Source organism: Staurois parvus, unplaced genomic scaffold (assembly GCF_062004578.1).
Source record: "Staurois parvus isolate SC_StPar_1 unplaced genomic scaffold, SC_StPar_1.0 ptg000390l, whole genome shotgun sequence".
Classification (NCBI taxonomy): Eukaryota; Metazoa; Chordata; class Amphibia; order Anura; family Ranidae; genus Staurois; species Staurois parvus.
The window spans coordinates 5780262-5800210 of record NW_028318186.1 but is presented as its reverse complement, the minus strand read 5'-3'; the positions used below and the strand labels follow the sequence as shown (position 1 = coordinate 5800210).

Sequence of the window (19949 nt, the reverse complement as noted above, 5' to 3'; positions counted from 1 at the left end):
CCAAGGGTCACAGAATTAACAGGCAACCAAGCCTTAAACCAACAGGGGAGGACACTGAGTCAAATGACAGGAGATGTGTGCCCCGTCCCTGACACGCCTACTAATGGAGAAGCTAGTTCTCAGGCAAAGGGGGACCAGTTGTTGGTTATTAATGATTCTCCTGTTTTTCAGTGTCCATCTATTGCCCCTAATATAGTCGCGGCATCGGAAGTCGTCGGGATTGACAAGCCAGACGGAGCACCAACTTCTAGTTGTGCTTCTGTCTTGAGACAGTCCAAGAATCCCACCAGGGAGGATAAGGGTAATGTGTCCACCACATGCGGTGAGATAAGAGCCAGTCACATGTTATTGAAGGGCCCACAGATCTTCAACCACACTAATTTCATGTGTGAGCTGACTGAATCTGATGGGAGATATTATGCCACGGTGCAGGTGCAGGATGCCAGTGATCTTTCGATTGTCGGCTTAATAGACACTGGATCCCAAGCAACCATCATGTCACAGGAGCATTTTGACAAAGTGGCGAATGTCATGCCCACCAAGCCAAGACTTAAAAGTTTTGACAGCTCATTGATTGGTGTAGGTGGAGACCCTTTACAAGTCATGGGTACCGCCTGGCTTAAACTGAAACTGGGTAATAAGGAACTGAGACACCCCATCATCATTGCTAGCATATCACAGCACCACATGATAATTGGGATGGACTTCCTAAAAAGGCTGAACACCATAGTTGATTGTGTGAACCAAGTCCTGTGGTCACAGGTAAATACCCCAATTAAATATGGGAAACTTAAAACTCCCCATTCCCGACAACACTGCCACCTGGTGGAAGAAAGGCCTGGATCATTAGAAATCCATTTCAGGAACAGCCAACTTCCTGATGTAACGGTTATCAAACCTGATGACTGTAACCCTATCAGAAGAGATGAGGAACACATTTTTAGAATTCCCCAAGATAAAATCAAAGATATTTCCCTCCAAGATGACATCCTTACGATATCTTTTCATCAGGAGGATAAACCAAGAAAAGGGGGAGATCACACCCAATTCTTGACAGGTATTGAAAGGGTTAACAGCGACTTGTTTATCCCCATCCGGATAAATGGTCTTAATAGGTCAAAATATGCCAAACTAGATTTGAGACAGGAACACAGCTTTGTAAGCCATGGGTTGATAAAACACCTGACCGAAATGGAAATGATCCGTTTCTCCACACCTCAGCGTCATTGGATTTCAGACTCCCTTGAGGACTCTGATGATCACAATTCAATGGCTAGGTGTCTCTTAAACGTCACTGTAGGAAACAAAACAACCACCCATGTGTTCCTAGTCTTGGATAATCCCCAAACTAAAATTTATTTTGGCAACGATGTGTTACATCGCTTTGCAATGCAAGTCGACCTAATTAATGACTGTTTATGGAGTCGACTAAAGGGGGACCCCGAAAAATACCAAAATCTGGACTTAGCTTTAAAATCCCAGCAACAGATGCCTTATGCTGTTGAAGTCCAGGTAGCCCAAAAGATTACAATTCCTAAGGGCATAAATAACTTCATACTCCCCATCCAAGTTAAAAAGGGACATAGACTGAAGGGGTCAGATGCATTAGTATGCCTCTCCCATAAAATGCAGGGGGAGGGACTGAACATTACACACACGCCCCTAGTCAACACACATCAATCCCCGATGTACATTTACGTACATAATCTGTCCAATCAGGACATCGTCTTACCCAAAGAGACCCTTATTGGTCTAGCGGTAGAGACTGAATATTATACCTTTGGGGTTACTAACCAGGTGATTGGACTCATCCCCGATGAATATTTGTCGGAGGAACAATTAATTGAACAAACATTCCATTCATTACCAGAGGGTATTTTCACCATAGAGTCCATTTATCCATTCGATTCTAAAGATGGCACCTGTCGAATCGAAGAGACATCAATTGTCTTTGATCACCCAATCAAAGAACAAGAGTACCCCAAAGAACCTGGATGGCAGGAGAACACACACACACATCACATACCCAATGACCTCACCACGAAACTTGAAGAGGCATATGAGATAGGTCAGCCGGAAAGCTTTCCTGGATTCAAGGAGTTAGTGGAAGAGATGGTGGCCCTCGCCGACGCGTGTGCCAGTGATCTCGACCGACAATTGCTCCGAGAGCTTCTCCTTGAATTCCAAGAGATCTTTGCCAAGGATTCTTACGATTGTGGGACTACTGACCTACACATCGCTAGGATCCAAACAGATCCAGATGCCCCACCAGTATTCGTAAGACAGTATAGGTTACCATTAGCTTCCTATGAATCTCTAGCTGAGATTATCAGGAAGTTACATGAAAGGGGTATAATTAGGCCCATCCACAGCTCCTACAACCACCCGATCCTGGGTATCTTAAAACCCAATGGACAATGGCGTTTGTGCGCTGATCTCCGTCAGCTAAACAAACGTGTGTACATGTCAGGATGGCCTGTCCCATACATAGACCAGTGTCTCGCCCAGCTCCAAGGATCCCAAGTTTTCACAGCTTTAGATTGTGCACAGGGGTATTGGACCATAAAGGTGAGTGAGGAAGACCAATACAAACTGGCCTTCAGTTTTGGGAATCGACAATATTGTTGGGTTCGAATGCCTTTCGGATTCATAAATTCCGGACATGAATTTGCTGTGTTCATGCACAAGGCCATGCCAGACGCCTTCGAAAGGGGGACGTTGGCATATGTGGACGATATCCTGATCAAAAGTACAGATATGACCAAACATATTACAGAACTTCGGCATGTCCTGGGCCAATTAAAAGCAGCAGGAGTTAAACTGTCCTTACAAAAAGCCCAGTGGTGTCGCACGAAGGTAAACTTCCTAGGCCATGAAGTTACTGCTGAAGGTTTGAACCCACAAAAGAAGAAAGTTGAGGCGGTTCTGAACTGTAAAGTCCCTACTAACCTTAAAGAATTGAGATCATTCCTAGGTATGGTAAACTACTCGCGTAAGTTTATTGACAATTACGCCGAGATGAGCAAGCCACTGCTTCACCTACTGAAGAAGGATGTCGAATGGTCGTGGGGTAAGAAACAGGAGGACGCCATGAAGGAATTAAAGGAACGTCTCACACAAGCGCCGTGTCTCGGATATCCCGAAGGGGGTAAAAATTTCTATCTAGAGACAGGGTTTACGCAGGTAAGTATGAGTTCTGTTCTTTACCAGAAACGTGATGATGTCAGTAAGGTGATTGCCTATGCCAGTAAAACTTTGTCCCCGGTTGAAGTAAAGTTCAGTGACTGTGAAAAAGCTCTATTGTCCACCGTGTGGGCATTACAGAATTTTCGCAGTTACATTCAGGGAGAGAGAATCATTGTTGAAACGGCACACCAGCCTTTACAGTATTTAAAGAGTGAACGTATCAAGGGAGGAAATGTGTCTAATAGCCGCATCACTGCTTGGACTTTGTCTTTGCAAGGGTGGCCTCTTGAAATTCGGTACAAACAGAACAAGGAAAGTCCAGTAGCCCAGGGCCTAGCCGAGCTCCATGATTGTTCCGCAACTACGCCTGCTATGGAGGGCCCGGACACTGACTTTCTGGAAGAACAACTGTTCTCTCCCTACAAGGTTTATGATGAAGAATACTGTAAACAGCTGCCGTGTGTATATGTGGATGGTTGTGCTTTTCATCACAAGGATGGGGAACAGCTCCAACTAGTGGCAGGTATTGGAATCGTTTGGACCCAAGGTGTCACCCCAATTTCTGTGGGATACAAACTTGGACCAAAAAGCAGTCAGGTTGCTGAACTTACTGCAATTCTTAGAGCAGTTGAGATGGCTATAGAGTTCAACATCAGAGAGTGTGCCATCATAACCGATTCCAATTATGTCAGGAATAGTTTTGTGGAGTATTTCCCTAGGTGGAAGCGAAACAACATGAACAAGAGTAATCACAAACCCGTGAAACATGGTAAGCTCTTTTGTCACATCGATGAACTGGTAAGGTCCAATGATCTCACCCTGCACTTCAAGAAGACCAAAGGCCACTCCAAGGTTCTAGGTGCCGAGAAAGAAGGGAACGATCTGGCCGATTCTCTAGCCAAGGAAGGGGCAATCACCGGTGAACTGTTAGACATTGATCAATTTTTAGGTACCGTACAGGTTGAAGCTGTCACCAGGCAACAGGCCAGAACAGCTGGTGATCCGAATGCAATACAGTGGAGTCACGATTCTCCTAGTGAGGATTTAATTACTGCCCAAAAAGAAGACCCAATAATTGGCTTGTTTTATAGTCATATAGAAGATCCCAACCAAAATCCCATAAATAAGGAAGTATATAGTGGGAAGGAGGATTTACGTATCTTAATGAAATCCAAATCCCAATTCTCTTTATACCAGGGATTGTTGATACGAACCTCAAAGGGTGGCGTACAACAATGGGTCGTCCCACTTAAATTTAGAGGTTTGATGCTACAGCATGCCCATGATGCTCCCACTTCCGGTCATCGTGGAGAGAAGATCACGTATGAGATCCTGCGGGATTATGCCTACTGGCCTCATATGTTACGTGATGTGAAGGAATACTGCCAAGGTTGCCTAATATGTCCCCAATTTCAACCTACCAAGCCAACTCACAGAGCACCTCTCCAGAAGAGGGGGATATGTATGCCTTGGTCAGACCTTCAGATGGATTTTATTGGGCCAGTAACAAAATCTTCACGAGGAAATCGGTATATGTTAACAGTTACATGTTTATTCACCAAGTATGTCGAATGTATACCAGCACCAAATAATAGCTCCGAGACATGTGCTGCATTGCTAATAAATCATGTATTTTCTCGTTTTGGTTTACCTCAGAGGATAGAGTCTGATAGAGGATCGCACTTCACTAGCGAAGTGATGGCCAAATTGTGGAAAATTTTGGGGGTTAAAAGGAAATTGCATATCGCCTATCGGCCAGCCTCTAGTGGTGGTGTAGAACGATACAATCAGACCATCGTTAATGTCCTTAAGAAATTTGTTAAGGAAACAGGTAAAGATTGGGATGTCAAACTGCCACTGGTCCTGATGGCGTTGAGGGCTACTCCGAATACAGTTACAAAAATGTCATCTTTTGAACTGATGACAGGTAGACGGATGGTACTGCCCCAGCACTTATTGTATCGCACTACAGATCAAAATTTGATCAATGCTACCACCACACACCAGTACATAGAGGATTTACGTAAACATCTGCAATATGCTTTTGCCTTTGCCCAGCGAAATTTGGAAAGAGCTGCAACTAGTGCTAAGACATACTATGATCTCAAAACCTCCAAGAAGGAATATGAGATTGGTGACAAGGTCTATCTATACAACTTTGCAAGAGACCAGATCAAGGAACGGAAATTCCTTCCATCTTGGAAAGGTCCGTTCTCTATCATTGATAAAATCTCTCCGGTCGCATATAAATTGCAGGTTACCCGGTATGGTGAAATCAGTGATAGATGGGTGCACATCAATCAATTACGTGCTTGCCATCCGAAGTCTCAATTGCAGTTGTTGGAAGACTGAACCCACCAATTCCTATCTGGAGATATTGAGATCATTATTAAATTTCCTTTAAACATATAATTCATATTTTGCCTTACAGGATCCGGTAATATAATTTTATGTATATCCATTACTCAAACTGTTCATTTTAATAATTTAGAAAGGAAGGCCCAGACTATGACCAGACCGGCGATCGGAGGTGTCAATGACCGGACCCTAGAAGGAAGCTATAATGTCCTGTGGGAAAGACCAGATGCCAGAGATCGATCCGGAGACGATAACCTGATGTCCCAGGCCACCAAGGGCCAGTCCAGAGGAAAAGACCCGCCTAGGAGACCGTCTAAGAGACCTGTCGTGCGGAGGACCCATGGACCCCAAGGTGGATGTGTCAGGCCAGGCCGGCCTCATCACAAGACCAGGATCGTCATCGGAAGTGTCCATCTAAAGACGCCGAGTCAAGTTGAGGAACAACCAGCATTACCGCTGCCATTTTATTATCGGAAATTTTTTTTTTTATTATTTCATTCCCTTCACCGGAGAAGACGAACAATCACTCTAGCCAAAAGCCTCACTCATGTTTTTTCGATACAGACACCCCTCTACGCGTGCCTATACCCCAAAAAACAAAGGGGGATTTTGTTGTGGGCTTTTGGAATCATGTCAAAAATATGACTTTTATCAAGACATAATGTTATATAGCCAACAGTTCAGCAGAACCGGATGTTAAGAGTTAATTTTGTCTTGGTTAAACCTTCAAGAATTCTAGTTAAAGAAATGAAGAGAACAGGGAATTAAGACTTTTCCAAGACAATGGGATGTTTGAACTGTCAACAAGGACTATTTGTATATGGAAGTGAGAAGAATGCATCTACAGAAAGTCAAACACATAGGACTCTGACTTGTAAACATTTCAACAATAATGAGACGGGAACTCAACTGTTTGGAAGCTTAACCAAAACCTGTAGAGTGTGATGAACCAACAAACCTCTGAAACTATTACTATCTACTATTGTTCACCAAGGGTGAAAGCATTAACAATTGTTTACTATGAGTCCGATACAAGGGCTAGGCAAACAGAGATTTTTTTCCCTACAACAGAGGAAATGTTGATGCTGAAACCAAGGGGTGAAATTCAGGACATTTAAGTTTAAAAGTTCACTGTATATCATTACAAAAATGTACTACAAAAACAGATTATGAATAAGATGTCATAGACTTTAAACACCACTAAATACTCAGCAATGGGAACTATATATCACTAACTTGAGTATTGAGATGATGGGAAGTAAGATGTATTATAAACTAGCATTAGTTACATGTCTTATCAAGAAACAAACAGGATGATACTTCAAGGAGGAATAACCGAATATACACCTATATTCCATGGTCCCTATTTAGAATATCATAGGTATGATCACTGCTATATCTGGATAGAGCCGTATATTTTATTCCTGAAATTACCTGAAGATTCCACCCAAGGTATGAGTCATCTCAAATACTCACATTGTTCTGTGATACATGACCGCCACCTGGCGGGCAGGTGAGAAATAGCTTATGTACACACATTTCTCAACTAGCCAATCAGGAAGCCTGGTGGGAAGGTATCTTAGAACAATGGACTAGTGGATATAAAAAACCCATGTGCTGTAACATAAAAAAAACCTCATGAAAAAGAAGAACCCTCATAAGACCTCATGGAAAGACCTGACATCTGAAGAAGATCTCTGCTGAAATAACTACTCTTCCATCTTTTCAAACTTCCTAAAACTTTAAACCTCTAAACTTATAACTTCCTACATTCTCCCCTATTGAATCTCTCACTTGCCTATATATCAGTCTAAAGGCGTTCCACTGCCAGCTAAATCCACGGGAGAGTTGCCTAGTCTGACGTCCGGGTGTGGTGAGATGTTTATTTGATTTGTATTAATTACTTTCTCTGTTGTGTAGAATCATAAAATTACCTTAGTGTATTACAACAATATTGGATAGTTAGATATATGTAGTCAGATACTGTGTTACTGTTAAAAATTGTTTATTGCCATATTATAAATTTTTCCATATTTCATAATTTATTGAATATTAATAACCAGAGTATCATATATCAAGGGCTTACTTCTTGCAAGCCTATGGCCACGGCATGTAAGAATATAACCTTTGAGATATTCGAAATTATTAATTATTAATAAATTTAATAAATATCGTATCATTTAAATTTGTGATTGATGTAATTAGTTAGAGACATTATTAGTGTGTCTTACATTGGTAGGATATATTTTTGATTGTGTGTACCAATATTCATTTATCACCAGTCTTTTGTGTTTTGTGTTAATATATATATAATTTTTGTACATAAATAAATTTTTATATTTATCTATTATAAGGCAAATTTTGTGTGTATGGTACGAAATCATATTGGCTAAAAGAATTCAAGGTATAATAATAAGTGGTGATCAAATTATCAAGGTGTCCAAATTATTGGTTTACTAAATATTTGCCGTATTTTAACGGCTGGAGGCACTGTAATATTTCATCTAAGGGAAAGGGACACGCCCTTTATAAATAATATATATCCTTACATAAACCACCACAACAATATATATATATATATAAAATATCTGGGGGTATTAAGTAAGTTTCTAGCCAAAAAAAAAAGTTTGTATCCTGTGAACAATAATTGCCAAAAACAAAACATTCAATTAATATCTATTTTTTTTGCTTTCTACATGTTGGAAACCTTTCCTTATATTTTCTATTACAGTAGCACAACAGGAAGTGAAAGGAAATCTCCCCACTGGGGAATATACATCAGTAAAGCCTGACAGATTAGGAGTGGGACTTCACTGGGATTACAAGGAACCCATACCCTAGTATAAATTCACCTTTGTAGGATTTGAATTCTTGCATTAAACATTTTGCTTCCTCTTGGATTTTGTTCTCTATAGATCTCTTTCCCATTCCAAAATCCCTTAATGTTGAAAGTGTAAACCTTCTCATTACCTTCCAGTTCTCTCCGTGGGCAAAGATTACACCTGAAAAGAATTTACATTTTAATTTATCTAGGTCAAGAAACTTTTAGTTATCTTTTCTGAAATACTTTATAAGTCACAAATTATTATTTATTTAAACTTTTTATACCGTAATAAAAGCTCTTCCACTTTATGGGGTTGATTTACTAGAACTGGAGAGTGCAAACATTTGCTGCAGATGTGCATGCTCGCCAATCAGCTTCTAATGTCAGCTTGTTCAATTAAGCTTCAATGGAAGCTGATTGATTTCTATGCAGAGCTGAACCAGATTTTGCATTCTCCAGTTTCAGTAAATCAACCCCAGTGTATTAAAGCATATCGAAACCCCAGAACAAAAATGAAATATATCGCAGCTTAGCAGTCCTTATTTAGTGGCTGCATCCCTTTTCTTTTTTTCAGTTCAATGTCTCATACAAACAAATACTGGGAAGAATATTAGCATTGTTAGTGTTTTAAGATCATTGCACAGGACGTTACAAGGGGCCTGGATTTCTAGCAGGAATTTTTCTGTTCTCGCAGAAAATGTACTTAGTTTGAAAATAGAAAACTGACTCAGCCACCCCAACTGGTAAGCCAAAATATGTTAAATGATCATTCTTGGGTTTAAAATTACGCTATATATCTTAATAGATTATAAAAATTCTGTTGAAATTCCCTTGCAAAGTGCAACTCCCCACTGTAAAATGAAAAGTCTATTTAAATCAACTCCAATGTTTACATCTTCACAATAAACATGTTGGAAAGCAAACCAATGTTTCCATGTTTTGCCCTGCTGAATCACTATTATCATTTATTTACTACTACTTTGCAAGTGCTAGCCTAGCTTGTCTCAAAACTTCATAAAATTTCATTCCAAATCTAATGGGCCTTGAAAAGCTAATCAGTTTTAGTGGATTCTGGAGCACATGAGATACTTTGCAGAGACCTATTAAGGAATATTTTCTGAGTAGAATTATGAGCATAAATCAATAGAAACCTGACAGAGGGTGAAACCCATCCCAATGTTATCCAAATTGAAATAGGTTTTGGCTTAAGTTGAGCTTTAATACTTATGTAGCATAAGTTGTATGCTAATTTAGACAAGTTGTTCATTATTCACAAGTGTAATATACCTGTCTGTTCAGCTCACATTTGAGCTGGTTCGCATTGGAATTGCTGACTCTCATTGGAATTGTGGAATTAACCAAGTGGAGAATTAAAAAACAGGAGTTGAAAACAAGAGTCTTCTAACCTGTAAGTAACATCTTACATTTACTGTAAGAAACATTAATATTGTAACTGGGATAATGAGTGGTAGCAAGGTTGAAGATTTTGCTCAGTGCACAATGTGGCACATGTATACAATGATGGAGCAATAGCTCTAGGATGAATATTGCTGTGAGAGGTGTGAGCAGGTTGCCCTCTTTGAGGCTCACATTAGTGATCTGGAGGAGCAAAATGTAACACTGAGTGGAACAGACAACCCTGAAAGGAGTCTTCTGCTCACTGAGCAGGTGGTTAATGGGGTTGATGTGGGGAGTGGAAGGGTAAGCCAGGATGATCAGGAAGGATCAACGTAGTTAGAGGGTTAACGTAGTTAGAGGGAGAGATACAGGCTCACAGAAAAGGCCAGTCCTGTGTTTGAGTGCCCAAACAAATATGCCAAGTTGGGTTAAGATGTGTGACAAACTCAGAGGTGGCAGCTTTGATGTCACTGCTATCCCTAACAGCCAGCAGAGCAGCCCATCTAGTAGAGGTGGCAGGTTTAATGCAGGAAGTCCTATACAGTTGGTGGTAGATGGGAATTCTATAATCAGAAGGATAATTTTTTGCCAAGATTCTCTCAGCCAAATGGTTTTCTGTCTATCTGCTGCCGGATTTGGTATGTGGTGGACCAGGTTGAAAAATTACTGAGCATAACCCAGCTTTTGTTGTCCATGTTGATACTAGTTACAGAATACTTGGAAGATGGAGGATCCTTAAGAATCAATTTCAAGAACCAGGCTGCAAGTTGAGGGAAAGGACCTCCAAGGGTATATTCTCTGGAATATTGCCTGTGGCATGTGCAATACAGGAAACATGTGTGTGTGTGGGGGGGGGGGGGCTTAGGGAACTGAATGCATGGCTAAAGACCTGGTGTACAAGGAAAGGATTTGGGTTTCTAAAGTACTGTGCTGACCTTTCATTGGGGTACAACCTATATGCTGAAGATGGTATGCACCTAAATGGAAGAGGGGCTGTTGTGCATGGAGAGAGGTTTATGGGTAAGCTAGTGAAGTATTTAAACTAGGATTTAGGGCAGAGGGAGAATTCAATTATAATAGGGCAGACAAGACAGACAAGGGTTAGACAATAATGAAGGGTGTAATGATTGGAGTTTGTTATAGGACATCCAGTGTTAATGAGGAGGTGGAGACTCAGCTCCTTTCCCAGACAGAAAGTAAGAGCTGGGACAGTGATAATAATGGAGGATTTTAACTACTCTGAAATTGACTGGAGTAGTAGCACTGCTGGAACAGTAACAGGCCAGACATTTTTGAACTTATTACAAGACAATTTTATCGTATAGTTTATATAAGTCCCAACTAGAAATAAAGCTCTACTGGAACTGTTAATCTCAAACATGGCAGACCTTATTACCTATGTTCATGTAAAAGATTATCTGTGAATCAGCGACCTTAACATGATTTTATTTAATGTTAGCTGAAAACAACAAGCACATATTGGAAAGATAAAAACACTTTAAAGAGAGCAAATTCTCTGAGGTTGAGGGCTACTTTCCAAGATTGATACTGGGAGGGGATTTTGTCATTAAACAACACAGAACAGAAATGACTGTATGCAAACACACTGCAAAATATATTCCCATGGGCAAAAATAAAAAAAAAAATTAAAAGGCTAAAAATAACATGTGGTTCATGTCCAAAGTTAACAACTTGCCCTCCTGAGGAATTACCCCCCCTTCCTGACCAGGCCCTTTTTTGCGATAGGTGCTGTGTTACTTTAACTGACAATTGTGTGGTCATGCAACGCTGCACCCAAATGAAATTTACGTCCTTTTTTTCCCACGAATTGAGCTTTCTTTCGGTGGTATTTGACCATCTGTGCGTTTTTCATGCTATAAAAAAAAAGGTCGACAATTTTGAGAAAAAAACTATATTGTTGACTTTTTGCTATTAAACATGTCCAGTAAAAAAATTGAAAAAATCAAATTTCGTCATAAATTTAGGCCAAAATGTAGTCTGCTAAATGTCTTTGCTAAAAAAACTTGGTGTTTTCTTGTTGACATCCCCAGTGACACCAATACAGTGATCAGTGCTAAAAAAAAAAAAAGAGAGAGAGACTTAAATTTGACGCTGTACAAATCTTTAGTAAGATCTCACCTGGAAAATGCAGTTTGGGACACCAGTTCAGAAAAAAAGGTATTGAAAAATGGAAAAAAGTGCAGAGAAGAGCTACCAAACTGAAAGGAGGCATGGAGGAGCTCAGCTATGGGGAAAGATGAACTGAATTTATTTTCTCTAGAAAAGTTGCAATTTAGGGGGAGATATGATATCCAGGCATCATACATAAGTGGTCCATATAGTGAACTTGGTGTTGAGTTATTCATTTTAAGAGAATTAGAAAGGACAAGGGGGAACTCTTTACATCAAAAGGAAAAGAGATTTAACCTTCACAAACAGAAAGGTTTCTTCACAGTAAGAGTTAAAAAAAGATCTGGATACATTACTAAATGTACAGGGGTAGTTGATCCAAGGAATATGTGATTGCCTCCTTGGGGATCAGGAAGAAATTATTTTCCCCTGGAAAAAACTAGATCATGCTTTCTTAGGGGTTTTTGCCTTCCTCTGAATCAACTGTGGGTATAGGATTGTGTATATGGAGGTTTTCTATTTTTTTTTTTTTTTATTGATTGATTCTGGATATTTCTGTTCTGAATGGTATTTAATGTGAACAGTCCATCTTCCCATTCTAAAAATTTAGGGCTTTTTATTTATTTATTTTACCGTTTCCATTTGATGTTCTAGCAGACAATGCATTATCTGGTCTTTCATAAAATTCCTCCGCATGGTTGATAAGTGCATCTTTAACAACGTCATAACCACATAAGACAACCATCTTCTCTGCAGCCAGCTGGATGCTAAACACAGGACCATACTCCTCAGACAGCTATAAAAACAATGCAACAAAATTATATATTGAGAAACATCATGTAAGCTATGACATATGGCATATGCATGTTGGTATAGGAAGATTTCAGTGGAGGCAAAAGTCAGATCTTCTTTGGGGTACATATTTGTGCCTTCATGACCAACAGCTCCTAGATTACCCTAATTGTGACCTAATGTGACCACTAGTCAGATTAAAAGAATTTGCATTTCACAGTATTTGGGTGGAAGGCTTTAAGTTTTTATTTATTATTATTATCATTATTATTATACAGGATTTATATAGCGCCAACAGTTTGCTCAGCGCTTTACAATATGGTGGGAGACAGTACAGTAACAATACAGTTCAATACAAGAGGGATTCAAGGGCCCTGCTCCTTGGAGCTTACAATCTAGTAGGGAGAGTATAGTGGTACAAAAGGTAATAACTGTGGGGGATGGAGTGGTTGGGAGAGTAGAGGATTCCAGTATTAGCTGAGGGCGGGATAGGCTTCCCTGAAGGGATAGGTTTTCAGAGTGCGCCTAAAAGTGAGCAGAGTAGGCGATAGTCTGATAGATTGGGGAAGGGAGTTCCAGAGGATGGGGGAAGCCCTGGAGAAGTCCTGGAGATGAGCATGGGAAGAGGAGACAAGGGAGCTAGAGAGTAGGAGGTCTTGTGAGGAGTGGAGAGTACGGTTAGGGTGATATTTGGAGACATGATCGGTGATATAATTTGGGGCAGAGTTATAAATGGCTTTGTACGTCAGTGTTAGTGCTTTGAATTTTATCCGTTGGGCAATTGGAAGCCAGTAGAGGGATTGGCAGAGAGGGGTGGCAGACACAGAACGGTTAGTAAGGTGGATGAGTCTGGCAGCAGAATTCGTGATAGACTGAAGTGGGGATAGCCTGCGATGAGGTAGGCCAATAAGGAGGGAGTTACAATAGTCAACGTGATATAATAAGGAAGTGAATGAGTTGCTTAGTGGTTTCCGAGGTTAGGAATGGTTGTATCTTGGAGATGTTGCGAAGGTGAAGTCTACACGAGCTTGTCAGCGATTGGACCTGGGGCTGAAAGGACAGATTGGAGTCTAGGATGACACCTAGTACTCAGACCTGAGGGGTGGGACTGATAATAGTGTTGTCGATGTTGATGGAGAAGTCAGGGGGGCGGCGGCGTGGGCTGGGGGGAATACTAGGAGCTCAGTTTTGGTGAGATTGAGTTTGAGGAAGTGGAGTGACATCCAATCCGATATGTCACTTAGTAGGCTAGTGATACAAGTGGAGACTGAAGGGGTGAGGTAAGGGGTAGAGAGATAGATTTGTGTGTCATCAGCGTAGAGATGGTAATTGAAGCTGTGGGAGTTTATCAGTTGGCCAAGGGAGGAGGTGTAGATGGAGAAGAGAAGGGGTCCAAGGACAGAGCCTTGAGGGACCCCAACAGAGAGAGGAACTGAAGAGGAGGTGGCAGCATTATAGGTAACACTGAAGGAGTGCTGTGATAGATAGGAGGAGAGCCAGGAGAGAGCGAAATCTCTGAGGCCAAGAGAGTGTCGTTTTTTGAGGAGGAGGGGGTGGTCAACCATGTCAAAAGCTGTCGAGAAGTAGGAGTACTGTATAGTGGCCATTGGTTTTGGCAGTTAGTAGGTCATTGGTGAGTTTGAGTAGGGCAGTTTTACCTATATTTACCTCCTCTCTGTGTTTTGTGAAGGCTAGTGTCTACATAATTAGCCATAATGATGTGCAAATGGCAATTGTTGCGACCATGCAACAATGGATGCATGTCTATGTATATTGGCTTCTCTATACTCTACACCATTGACTTTGTATACATGATTGGCCACTAAGCCATATTAAAGTAATTGCATGGCTCTCACACATTCATGTCTATTCTTATTGTCAAATGAATATGTATATTTGTGCAATGCATTCTTATGCAAGATGCCCCGTGCAGCTCCTCAGTGGCTGATGCCTACTCCCATCTTCTACTTTATTAGGTAGAAGATAGTAAAGGGAACTGAATTGGCAACAAAGGATGATAGAGCATCAGCAGCGGGCAAGTATTCTGATTGTCCTCAATGACTGGATTCACATGGTGAGTACGATTGATTGGTGGTCTGTTTTGACCATTGACAAAATTCTCCTAAATGATAGGTCAGGTGTATTATGCTGAGTGAAATGCAGGAGGTCCATGGATTGTGCAGTGCAATATGGCAATATGTGCTCTCTGTCCAACTTTCAGAAAGCAGATGGCCTTTTAAGGCTATAGTTTGATTATGGGCAGTACAACACCCAAGGAACAGGGTTTCTGTGTACCAAGCTATGACCCGTGGGCCTTCAGATTGGAGGACCTTTTCCCATAAGACCACTTAAAGTGGTTCTCTCACTCCCAGACAACGGTTTTCAGTGGGATGGCAGAGTCTCTTCCTGCGAGTTCAGTGGTTTGCAGTGCACTAGATAATGGGGTTGATTTACTAAAACTGGACAGTGCAAAATCTGGTGCAGCTCTGCATGGTATCCAATCAGCTTCTAACTTAAGCTTGTTCAATTAAGCATTGCCAATGAAACCTGGAAGCTGATTGGATTTTGTGCAGAGCTGCACTAGATTTTGCACTCACCAGTTTTAGTAAACCAACCCCAATGTCTACTTGAGGTGTGTACTAGGTAATTTTGCAATGTCCTCATACTGGAACTTTGGTTACTGATCTATTACCATTTACTGTACAATGACCATAGTACCTCCTGTTCAACACTACTAATCTGGAAATTCCAGCTAGTTTGATAACAAACTCTTGTATTGTCACTTGCTGCCAACACACTCCATATTTTCCCTTAGTATTATTATCACCTAATTTTACATTACCAAACTTACAATTCATGTTTACTGGTCTTTTCAAAAAAAGTTCCATGCTTACAAAGAACAGCAGAAAAAGTTTGTTGTTACCTTCATAAAGGCATAGTGAGGTTTTTGTATGTCAATCATATGCAAGCTTCCAATAAATGGTAGAGGCTTCGGCCCTGGAGGGTAGTTTTTGCGTTTTTGTTGTTTTTTGTCATTATAGATTTTGATCAAATACAAGACGACTAAGATGGACACAAGAATTGTCACAGTATCCATGGTAAATGTATCTTCAAGTCTAGGGAGAATGGGGAAATAACAAGTAGATAGTCAACAGTAAAAATTTCACATTGCAATAAACAAAAACTGCTTGTTTGTTCAAACTCACTCTAACCATTTTTTGTTTGTATAGGATAGAGTGGTAAAAACTTAAGAGTTTTTTCATAATATAAATGCCATCGAATTAAAGAGGTTTTCTTCCTGGATATGAAGGTTAACTCCGTCAACATTTTTGCTTTCGATAAAGCAGGGAAGTTGTGTTGCCTTTGTGAGGTTTTTGTTGTTGTCAAAGCAGAATGTCACAGTCAATGGTCAGGCACAGAGACCAGTAGTTACAGCAGTAGAGATTCTCACCAAACAGCAGGATTGGGATTCAAGCAGGTCACTCTTGTGAATGATGCGGCTCACCTGAGGCAGTGGTATATTTAGGTTTTGTGCTGCCCTAGGCAAAAAAAAAAATAGTCTTCCCCCGTCTGACACCGACCAACACCCCTGCCCCCCACCTGGAAGAGCCTTTCACTACTACCCCTAGCCCCCTGGGTGATAGAGAGAAAGACACTCATCTTCACAGCTCCACACATCCCCGGGAATGACAGTCAGGCTCTACATACACCATCAAGCAGCTTGCAGCCTCTTTTGCATCCCACCTGTTTCCCATGGCGTGCTTGTCCCTTCTTTCATCCCTCATCTGAGGAGAGTTGCTGCCCTCTGAAAAATGCCGCCCTAGGCAAGTGCCTTGTTTGCCTTATGGTAAATACACCCCTGACCTGAAGTGTGGAGTCCTAAGTACTAACCAATGTTCACCAGAGCTCCTGATGGTGGAGATGGGTTTAGCTGCATGTTAGTACCAGGTTGTGGTCTTCAGGATTGCCCCACCAGGAGGTGAGCAAGCTAAGGTCCAGTTGCGAATATAACAGGTAAGTATCAAGCAGAAGCATAGTCAGTAAACATGCCAAAGTTTGATAATGAGCAGTAGCAAAGTTATGAACGGCAGCATGAAAGACAAAAGCAAGCTATTGGCTGGAGAGAGAACAATAATCTGACAAAAATGAAGTGTAGAGACATGGCTTAAATCAGGAAGTTAGTGGGAGGAGCAAAGAGTTCAAGACAAACAAGGTTCAAGGCAAGATCATTCAAAGAATTGTCCAGAGCACTCTCCGGCATTCATGATGGCTTAGCAAGAAGAGACATTGCCAGGCACAGCAGAAATCCCAGGTTCAGACCCAGGCCCTGACACAGAAAGTATAGAAAATGTCCAATAGGAACACAGCTAAAAATAAAAGAAAACTTTGTATTGTTCTCTGTGTCAACTTGTCATATTGACATCTGCATCCCCATTGTTTGCACTGGTGTCACTGAAATCCTAACCAGAGTTAAGCGTAAAAATTATGTCCACATTGAGGAGATTTACCATCATTACCTATTCTGTTTTACATCAGTTACCTGGACAAGAAACGAGGTGAATCTGGTGATCTGTCTAATGGAGACACAGACAGCCATATGATCTCTGCTAGAAATGTGATTGTATTAGTGTCTGTGTCCCTATAAGAAGGATTTATCTCACAACCATTTCTTTCTGACAGCTAATAGACTGGATGTGAGAAGAAATCATCCAAATTTAGACAAATGAAACAATAAAAAGGTAATAGAGATTCCATCCCTTTCACACTCTTCCTTAAGCTTTAGCATCTGACCTCTAGTTAAAGTGTCTATTGCTGTATAGAGGTATATAAAAGGTCAGTTCTTAGGTTCTGTTATTGCTTATCTGTTTGAAATGTGATTGTTAGCATATACTCATTTTTGGCGCTATACTTGAGGCAATGCTTTTATGGACAGTCACTAAATATTTATTGACAGATAGCAATAAGCAGCAGAAAGGGTCATAGCTAAAATTGAACTGGAGCATGGTCCAAACCTGGGTGCAGACCAAACAATACAGAAAGAGATGGGCATGCTCAAATATTTATTGACAGACAGCAATAAGCAGCAGAAAGGGTCACAGCTAAGAATGAGCTTGAGCATGGTCCAAACCTGGGTTCAGACCAAACAATACAGAAAGAGATGGGCATGCTGGTCACATCAATGACCTAATATGGAAACATGGCCACATTCTGGCCAAACTCAATTCAGGCCAAACCCAATTCAGGCCAAACCCAATGGTCCTTAGTAGAGAGAATTCAGACACTGGACCTTGGTCAGTGACACACTACTTGACATTCTATAGATACAGGGCCAAGATTCAGGCTTGACCCTGCGAGTTGCTCTTGGTCCTGAGGCTGCTTGTAAAGACTGTCATTAAATAATTATTGCAATTCTAAGTTGTCTGTCTCCAGTTGCAGCTTGGATTTTCCCTGTAAAACAGATCTCCTGTAAAGTCTTCAGCACTACAGGCTGTGAGTGACTGACCATTTTTTTCTCCCATCCTCTCCTCCTCCCTAATTTACAGTACTACATAGCATAGTAAGATGGAAGAAAAAAATACGACAAACAAAGCTTTACCCAAATATCCATCTGCAACACAGGACTCTCTGTAGTTGAGTTGCAGATGACAGCTATATTCTAGGTGAAGATAGTCATAGTACATATGCACTTGACAGTATCACATGTCTATGCACAGGGTGACTAGAAAATACACACAGGCATAAATAAAAGCAACAAATCCAGAGATCCTAACCTTCACTTCTGATGTTTTGGAAACAGATCAGTGTCTTCTTAGATATTCCTCTCTTTTATTCTGCTTCATACACAAGTATGTGGACCTTTTTATAATCAGAGTCTGTTGAAATTCAATCAAAAAAAGTTTAATGATACACCTCCCTTCCTTCCCTGTTGCAATAAACACACACCATGCTGGACAATGTCCAAAGTGTGATGACCTAGCAGAATGTTGGTTAATGTTCCATTAATTTTATTTTTAATCAGAGATAAATTTATGGAACATGTAAAAGAAATAAGCAATGTAAAAACTCATGATATGATACTCTTATCATGATATGATACTCATAAAAGAAACAATGGTTATGAAAGGCACAAGGTCAATTGGGGGAAGACCAGGGACATTCAACCAGTAATCCTACAGCTTTTCAAATTCGGCAGGACATCCACAATAATGGTAAATTAAGCTTTTATAAGGTAAAGTTACACTCATGTTGCGTATTCATTCCTTAGGGACGAGGGTGGTTTCAGATTTCCAGTGCTGGAGCACCAGTTTGCATGCTTGAAATAATGCTCTGGAAACTGACTCTCTTGGACGGGACTGTTGGACCACTTCATCAGATATGCCCAATACACATGGTTTAGGGTCTACCTGTATTGTAGTTTGAAGGACATTATTAAGAGTACTAACTACCATTGTCCTATATTAGCCAGAGCATACGTATGTATTAGATCCCCATGTTATCTACAGTACTACTGCTTTTGGGATCCAATAGTATGCCCATATTATATAATTTAGCAAGAGTATAATGATCTCTTAAAATTAAATAGAGGTGAGAAAACTGCTGGAATACATTTAAAGAGCACAGTTGCACGGACTGTAATGCAACTTCCCACTGGTCCTCCTCCATATGGCCTACATTACTTTCCCAGTGTTCCATCACCCTACAGGGGTTGTCCTCAAGGTGGGTATTTAGAAGCATTGTATAACATCTGGAGATAAAAGCTTTCTTATATGTAATAGACTGCATTAAGCTAAATATAGGAGTAGGGGAGGGATGCCAGATGTCAGAGGCTCCTGAGCCAGTAACGCATGTCTGAGGTGGATATAATAAAAATGCATAGTGTAATGTTAGCAATAGCGTGACTGTGAGATGGAAAAAGGTATAAGCTGGCCTTTGAATATTCAGTATAAATGTGTAATCCCATAGATATACTTTAATACCTTTACAAGGCAACTCAAAATAGCCAAATAGGAACAATCTAATTTGGTATAATAAGACCATTAAAGTATCATCCCAAGCAAGTTTAAATGCACTAGTGTCCTTTTTTTTTGAGCAAACTGGCAAACATATTCATAACTAAACTGATACTTTCAAAAATTAGTTTGATGTTAATTTACTCTATCATCTATCTGGGGAGTTAACTGGTTAAGTGGTGTGAAAAAACGACAGCTCAGCAGAAATCCATCACTGTATACAAGAGAAAGGGTGAGGATAGGTGAAATGA

The 19949-nt window shown here is 40.6% G+C and overlaps 1 protein-coding gene across 1 annotated transcript in view; it reads right to left on the bottom strand.

Annotated features, from left to right (window-relative positions):
* Nucleotides 1-18539, bottom strand: part of LOC149455645 (cytochrome P450 2C23-like) — a 35889-nt gene extending 17350 nt beyond the window's left edge. Inside the window, exons 1-4 of the mRNA XM_089686036.1 lie at nt 18460-18539; nt 15612-15804; nt 12530-12692; nt 8397-8546 (exon numbers count right to left, since the gene is read on the bottom strand). Coding sequence (XP_089542162.1) covers nt 8397-8546; nt 12530-12692; nt 15612-15785 — 487 coding nt within the window. The 5' untranslated portion in view covers nt 15786-15804; nt 18460-18539. The remainder of the gene's footprint in view (nt 1-8396; nt 8547-12529; nt 12693-15611; nt 15805-18459) is intronic.
* Nucleotides 18540-19949: the final 1410 nt, after the last annotated feature.